The sequence below is a fragment of the Vespa crabro genome, chromosome 22 (assembly GCF_910589235.1).
Source record: "Vespa crabro chromosome 22, iyVesCrab1.2, whole genome shotgun sequence".
Lineage (NCBI taxonomy): Eukaryota > Metazoa > Arthropoda > Insecta > Hymenoptera > Vespidae > Vespa > Vespa crabro.
In genome coordinates this window covers 2,616,088-2,623,587 of record NC_060976.1, presented here as the reverse complement: position 1 = coordinate 2,623,587, position 7,500 = coordinate 2,616,088, and the positions used below count along the sequence as shown (strand labels likewise).

Here is a 7,500-nt window from a genome sequence, read left to right as displayed (position 1 = left end):
TTTTTTTTTTGTTTTTTCTTTTTTTTTTTGTGTGTGATAAATAACACTTAACTCTTCTTAGAGTAAAATGCTTTTTCGTACGATTGCACAGCATTTGTCTTTAAGAAAATCAATAAGCATGTCTGACGAGTGATTGTATTAGATCGAACCGAAACAAAAAACGTTATCATAAAATAAGAAGATAGATAGATGATAGTTAAAGAATAAAAAGATCTAAAGGAGTAGTTGTTGCGATGTATGGGGAGAGGGGCGGGGTTTATATTTATAAGAAGTATAGTGTATTAGTTCTTATAATAAAATGGGAATCGAACGGGAAAAGGCGTCAAGACGTAGAAAATGAAGTGTGCGTTAAAAATTGGAAGAGAATGATGATAGTGGTGATGTTGCTGGTACTGGTAGTGGTGGTGGTGGTGGTGGTGATGGTGGTGGTGGCAGTATTGGAGGTGGTGATGGTGGTGAGTGGTGGTGAGTGGGTGGATTGGTAAACAGGTAGGCATGGAAATGGGGTTGGATATTGGAAGAAAAAGATAGAGAGGGGGAGAAGAAGAATAGGAAGGGGTAGGTGTGCGTAGAAAGAGAGAGGGTCGTACAGGTGCAGGAATAGGATCCACGGTAACGGGCGTACGTCTAGTGCGTACCAATCGCGGATGCGGATGCAGGGTACGATCCGCAGGAGGTACGCAGGAGGAGGTGAAAACCGGGCACAGCCCCACGAACGCTTGCGGAGGGTTTCCGGCTCGCGGGACAAGCCGCCCCACGCCGTTTCTCCCAGTGACTGGCTGCTCGCGTTTTGTCGTGCGCCAGAGGGTGGTAATGGTGGTGGTGGTGGTGATGGTGGTGGCGACGGTGGCGGCGACGGCGAACGATAGTGGTGGTGACGGTGATGGTTACGATGCCGGTTCCGAGGTGCTGTGGTACCGTCCTGCCGTCGGGGTCAGGGCGGCGAATAGAGACTTTCAAGTCGACTATTCGCTTCGGTCGCCTCGCTGGAACTTAAAGAGAGAAAGAAAGAAAAAGAGAGAGAGAGAGAGAGAGGGTGAGAAATGAAACATATTGCACTCTGGTAGGTTCCACGACATTGGAAAATACGTTTTCCTTTCCGAAAAACGGGGAAAAGAGGTATGAGGTTCTATCGAGCTGATAGAGAAATTTTGACGGGTTGATGAGAAAGTAGATAAAAAACTGGTAGGTGGAGAGAGAGATAGAGAGAGAGGTAGAAGAAATTTGATTTACCTATCTAGTCATTTTTTCTTGGTAACATCTGATAATCGTTTTTGTCAACCCTTATACACGCGCATATCGTAAGCGTTGTATCACAGATATGAAATTTCTCGAATAGGACTTAGAGAGGTAAAAATATTGAGAAGAAGTGATGAAAGAAAGGAAATAGACGTAGAAATGTAGGACAAAGACTTCCTTTCTCTCCTTACTCTTCCGTCGACTTTCCCACCCCCTGCAACGAGGAAAATTATCATTATCAGAAATCTTCCTTTTGTACTTGGCCGTGTGACGATTAACGGTCAAATACCTCGTGAAAAATCGGAATTCTAAGTTCAGTAACGAATGAACGTATGGTGTATGGTAAGGAAGATCAGGCAGGGGTTGTGAGCGAGTTGCTAGAGAGATGGAGGTGGCGGAAGAGGAGACATAAGCAGGGGGAGGAAGAGGAGGAGAAGGAGGAAGAAGAGGAGGAGGACGACGAGAAGAGTTCGCACAGTGGGGGTGGCTAGCGATACTCGGGTGGTGGTTCGACTAGTGGTAGTGGTGGTGGTGGTGGTGGTGGTGGTGGTGGTGGTGGTGGTGGTGGCAATGGAGTTGGGGTTGGAGAATGAGGAAGAAGAGGAAGAGGAGAAAGAGGAAAAGGAGGAGGAGGAGGAAGAGGAGGAGGCGGTGGTGGCAGCGGCGGCGGCGAACATAAAATCCCTCGCACATGCCTGGTGCACTCATTAGGGGGGATGTGCTCGTGCAGCGTACACGTCGACGAGCTGCATCCACGGCACCTTCTCTCTCTCGGTGCCACCCCCAGTAGCCTCAGTCGCGTTCCGCGGCCAAGCTGGTTCGCACGACGCTGCGATATCTTCTCCGGTGCCGCTGCTCTTATCGTTCCTGATAATATTGCTGCTACTTATATTGCCATTGCTGCTGTTGCTGTCATTGCTGCGCGCCGCGCTTCGTTCCCGTCGTCGACATTGTACTCCTTCTGTGTCATTAACATTTCTCGATTGACAAAACTTGCGTTAAATTCATCGTATCCGTCTTCGTCTTCGTCCACGTCTTTATCATATTTATCGTCTTTATCGTCTTTATCGTCTTTATCATCGTCGTCGTCGTCGTCGTCGTCGTCGTCGTCATTGTTGTTGTTATTATCATCATTATCATCATCATCATCGTCATCGTCATCGTCAGCATCGCTTTTGTCGTCGTTATCGTCATCATCGTTAACGTCGTCAACTACAGACATTAGAGGAAAGAGGAAAGTAAAAACACGTAATCGATCTCGCACCCTCCTTCTCGCCCTCGTTTTCATCGTCTTAGTTGTTGGCTCGGCGCGTCGATCGCTTCTCGCGATCCACTTCGATTTCAATCCCCCGTTCGGCGGCGCGTCGGAGGAAGGCGCGCGCGCGCGCGCGGCCCCGCGCGCGGGAGATCATGGCCGGGACAAGTTGAAGGTCGCAGCCGCGATTACCGTTCGGGGAATACGCGTGGGCACATTAATGCTTCGTAAAAAACTTTCGAATTTACTTTCTTCGATTCGACGAGAAGAAAAAGATAAAGAAGACGAAAAATTAGAAGAGAGTGTGCTTTAAAATGGAAAAGATTGTGCTCTGATCGATCTTATTCAACGTATTTGACGAACTTAAATTTCTATCCATCTTCATGAGGATTTTCCCCGTCAAATGGGAATTAATCTTTGGAAGAACTTTAGTGACGATTAAATAAGAAGAAGAAAGAAAAAAGAAGAAAGAGAAAATAATAGTCGACTTTCAGAAGAAGAAAAAACAAAAAAAAAAAAAAAAAACAAAAAAAAAAGGAAAGAAAGAGAAGAAAGAGAAGAGATCTTCGGGCGGAAGATTTTCTCGTCCTTGAAGATAGAAGGGAAATCGACGTCTGGAAGAGAACAAATTCTTCGTCGTTCAGTTCGAAGACAGGAAGAAGAAGAGGAAAAAGAAGAGGAGGAGGAGGAGGAGGAGGAGGAGGAAGAGGAGGAGGAGGAGGAGGAGGAGAAGGAAGAAGAGGAGCAGGAGGTGGAAGAAGAGGAGAAGGAGAAGGAATCCTCGAGGGAATAAACGAACTTCTTGGCACGCTCCGTAAGCTGCACTTAACGCGCCGCCTGGCTACACCGGGGGCCGAGGAGGTTTCATGTTCACGAATTTCAGTAAACCAGGTAACGATGCGCCAGATTGCCGTCCGCGATTTAATCATCGCCATCGACGGCGAAGCGGCGCGTCGATTTATACCTATTTTTTTTTTTTTTTTCTTTTTTCTTACAAGATTTATCACACCATAACGAAAGCTTTTTCGCTCTTAACATTAAGCTCGACATCAGAGAAGATGGGGGCTGTTCAACGAATCGTTCACACTTACTTCTCTTTCTTGGTGTGTTGTTTTTTCTGTTTTTTTTTCTCTCTTTTTTTTTTTTTTTTTCCCCCATAACCACTGCCAATCAAAAAGAGAAGATACCATTCGTCAGGCTCGCGAAATTATCGACATCGCGATTATCGATCTTCGAACTTGTCATTTTCTTCACCGGAAGATGAAGAAGAGGTGGAAAGAAAAGTTGAAAAAAAGAATAAATAAATAAATAAAAAGAAACAAAGATCAGAGGAATATGCTTCTCAAGGGTTCTTTTCTTTTTTTTTTCTAATTGTATTTCTCGAAAATTTCATATATTAACGTAAAATATGATATATACTTTATGGATTTATTCGTAGAAAATTTATCACAATAGTTAAATCATTGACATTATTTTTATGAATGGATTTATCTTCACTATTTATATCTCTTTTTTTTTATCTCCTTCCATTGATATAATCAATAAGGATTTATTAATAAAAATTTTCTCCGAGTTAACTCGTACAATTATAATAATGTAAATAACTCGATCGCAATATTGCTTTTGCTCTTTTTATCACTTGAAAATATATTATCGATCGAATTTAAATTACCTTACTGATAATCAAATAATATTTGCATAAGAAGATAAACAATATCGACTATTTTCATATTTATTAGAGATCAATTTGAAGATGATATTTTTATAAACAGAGAGAGGGAGAGAAAGAGAGAGAGAGAGAGAGAGAGAGAGAGAGAGAGAGAGAGAGAGAAAGAAAAAGATAGAGAGAGGGAGGAAGGAGGAGAGAGAGAAAAAGAGAGACAAAAAGATAGAGAGAGGGAGAGAAATAAAGAAAGAGAGAAAGAGAGAAAGAGAGAGAGAGAGAGAGAGAGAGAGAGAGATCAAAAAGAAATAAAGTATCTAATAAAAAAATCTTCGAGAAGTTATTAACAAAATAAAAAGAAGAAATAGAAGAGATAAAAGAAAGAAAAAGAAAAATAATCCGATCAATAATCTTTTTAATCGATCAATGCACCGCACCGTGTTTCATTGAATCGCATCAATCTCTGATTAAAAAAAATGGAAGAAAAAAAAAAAAGAAAAAAAAAAGAAGAAAAAAGAGAAAGAAAAACGACTATAGTAATATCCGTCCACACAATGAATACAAATGATATGTATATATATATATATATATAATATATTATACACACATACACGAACATATGTATATATATATATATATGTGTGTGTGTATGTGTGTGTGTATAAAAGTACTGTTATCATTAATATGTTCAATCGATGACTCTGATCTTCTCTATAAAACATTTGTAACTTTCCGTGACGAAATATCAAGCAGATCGAAATCTTTCGCGTGTTTCTCGCACGATCACGTTTTCATCACGCATACTTACTTATTCACATTCGTCGCTATACGGAGGGGGTCTTCTTTTCGCCCTTTATTATTTTTTTTTCTTTCTTTCTTTCTCTCGCCTACCAATCATAGACAATTCGATCTCTCGTGATCGACGAGGAAACAAAAAGAAAAAAGAAAAAAGAATAAAGGAGAGAAGGAATGTAGTAAGAAAGAGAAAAGAAATAACAATAAAAAAAAGAAAAAACAAAACAAAACAAAACAAAACAAAAAAAAAAAAGAAAAAGCCATAAACGCGTTCAATAAGAGAGAATAATTCTTTCGTCGTATGATTTTCGAGAAGAGAAAACAGAAAACAAAAAATTATCGGAGTAAAAAAAGAAGAAGAGAGACAGAGAGAGAGAGAGAGAGAGAGAGAGAGAGAGAGAGGAGGAAGAAAAATATAGAATAGGAAAAAAAAGGAATAATAAAAATATAACAAAAGAAGAAGAAGAAGAAGAAGAAGAAGAAGAAGATGATGATGAAGAAGAAGAAGAAGAAATAGGAGGATGAGGAGGATGAGGAGGAGGAAAGAGAAATTATAAAAAGGAGAAAAGAATTCCAACAACGAAGGGTCTCCTCGGAAGATATAGAAGAACGTTGCTCGTGATATCGATCTCCGATCGATCGATCGATCGATCGATATATATGAAAGCTCTCTTGTCGGGATAAATACGACACGTATTATGAACATACAGGTGTACTAAACCTCGACGATAGTTATACATGTTCGATCGTTGTCGCTTTGCAACGTAACGACTCGCGTCTCACGAGAAACCCTTTCAAGCCGTCCAACCGTAGGAAACTTCGTAAACGATACGATACATTCGGCCGTATCGATTCTCCCCTCAAACAACCACCCACCCACTCACCCATCTACCCACTCACTCATCATTCCTCCCTCACTCACTCCATTCTTATACCTCTCTCTTTCTCTCTTTCTCTCTGTCACACAAACGTTAAGCAGAGTCAGAAAATTTTTTATTCTCTCTCTATCTATCTATTTATCTATTTTTTCGTTTATCTATCTATCTATCTATCTATCTATCTATCTTTCTCACCTTCACCAAAATCTCGATCGACAAATGATAATAATAATAATAATAATAATAATAATAATAATAATAATAATAATAATAATAATAATGATAATAATGATGATGTCGAGTTCAAATCATTCCTACTTCTCGTTTCTTTTAATTTCGACAAGAGAAAAAGATTTTTGGAAGTGGCATTATCATCAATCGCGAAGATCGTCTATAAAGATTTATTAGAATTATTCTACACTCGAAGAAACAAAGGATCGATCGAAGTATATTCTTTCTTTATGATCGTTTAAGATCGATATCGATCGATGATATTCATCGATAGATATTATTTACCGAACGATTCATCATTCGAGAAATTCACGTATCTATAAACTACACTCCTCTTCAAGATGATTAGAGAGATCAAGAATGGAAGAAACGAAGATCCAAAAGGGAATCCTTCCTATGGAGGATGTCCACAGGTCTGTTTGTCAATTCTTCCATTTAAATTATATCGTCATTATTTTTTTTGCTTCTTCTTCTTCTTCTTCTATTCCTTTTGTTTTTTTCCTCTCTCTCTCTCTCTAATTAAGGCAAATGAAAAAAAAAAAAAAAAAGAAAAAAAAAGATAAAAAGGATAGAACTACGATAGATATGAGCTATTAATGCGCACATCTATTTTATTAACAAAGAACTCTTACGTTTTTATTATCTTATTGATCGAACGAAATTTTTTCTCTTTATGCGATATATTTATATATATATATATATATATATATATATATATATATATATATATTCGTTATATAAATAGATATATTCAATATATAAATATATATACGTATAAAATATATATATATATTATAGTTTAAGATGAGTATTTCACGTACATATTTTTGTTCTTTTTTATTTATTTATTTATTTATTTGTTCTTCTTTTTTTTTTTTGACTTCGATCTATTTCACGTCGTTAAATCTTCGTGAGGAGGAAAGAATGAAACAAATAAAAAGAAAAAAAAAAAAAGAAAGAAAGAAAAAAGAAAAAACAGAAGAGACAAGAAAAAGAATTTTCATTCTTTCGTAAAAACGAACGTAACTATCGACGTAGAAATTATGATCGAAAAGAGAATACTTTAGTTTTGATCAAAGGAAACTCTATAGACTAAAACTTATTTTATTGTGGAATCCTTGAAGCGATTAAACGATATTAAATAGTACTAGTCTCTAATTGAAATTTTATTCGATCAATCATTTAGACTTATGTTCATGGATTTATCCTTTATCGATCAACATTTAATTACAAATTTCATCATAAAAGGAACGCGTCTTTCTAACACTGTCATCTCTTACCATCCTCCTCCTCCTCCTCCTCCTCCTTCTCCCTCTCCCCCAATCGCCCTTGTCCTCCTGTTCCTCCTCCTCCTCCCTCCTCCTCCTCCTCCTCCTCCTTGGCCTCGTCTTCTTCCGTGTTCTCTATCAGTTTCTTTTTGTCATATTTCCTTCTTTTTT

At 38.5% G+C, this 7,500-nt stretch overlaps 2 protein-coding genes and 1 long non-coding RNA gene across 14 annotated transcripts in view; 1 reads left to right on the top strand and 2 right to left on the bottom strand.

Moving 5' to 3' along the window:
* The window catches only part of LOC124431747 (RING finger protein 17-like), a 224,635-nt gene extending 222,916 nt beyond the window's left edge, over positions 1-1,719 (bottom strand). The window contains exons 1-2 of the mRNA XM_046979983.1: positions 639-1,719; positions 1-122 (exon numbers count right to left, since the gene is read on the bottom strand). The exon at positions 1-122 is cut by the window's left edge and continues 60 nt beyond it. The gene's annotated coding sequence lies outside the window, so the exon portion shown is untranslated. The remainder of the gene's footprint in view (positions 123-638) is intronic.
* Positions 1,720-5,392: 3,673 nt separating this feature from the next.
* LOC124431737 (protein tramtrack, beta isoform-like) overlaps positions 5,393-7,500 on the top strand; it is a 70,776-nt gene continuing 68,668 nt past the window's right edge. For 10 of the 12 annotated variants that reach the window (XM_046979957.1, XM_046979958.1, XM_046979959.1 and 7 more), the window contains exon 1: positions 5,393-6,474. Coding sequence is in view for 2 of the 12 variants with exons in the window: in XM_046979952.1 (XP_046835908.1) it covers positions 6,465-6,474 (10 nt within the window). In the remaining 10 variants the exon portion in view is untranslated. The remainder of the gene's footprint in view (positions 6,475-7,500) is intronic. The other 2 variants (XM_046979953.1, XM_046979951.1) reach the window with 1 other exon arrangement.
* Positions 6,915-7,500, bottom strand: part of LOC124431741 — a 933-nt gene continuing 347 nt past the window's right edge. The window contains exon 2 of the long non-coding RNA XR_006944085.1: positions 6,915-7,500. This exon is cut by the window's right edge and continues 104 nt beyond it. This is a non-coding gene — a long non-coding RNA (uncharacterized LOC124431741).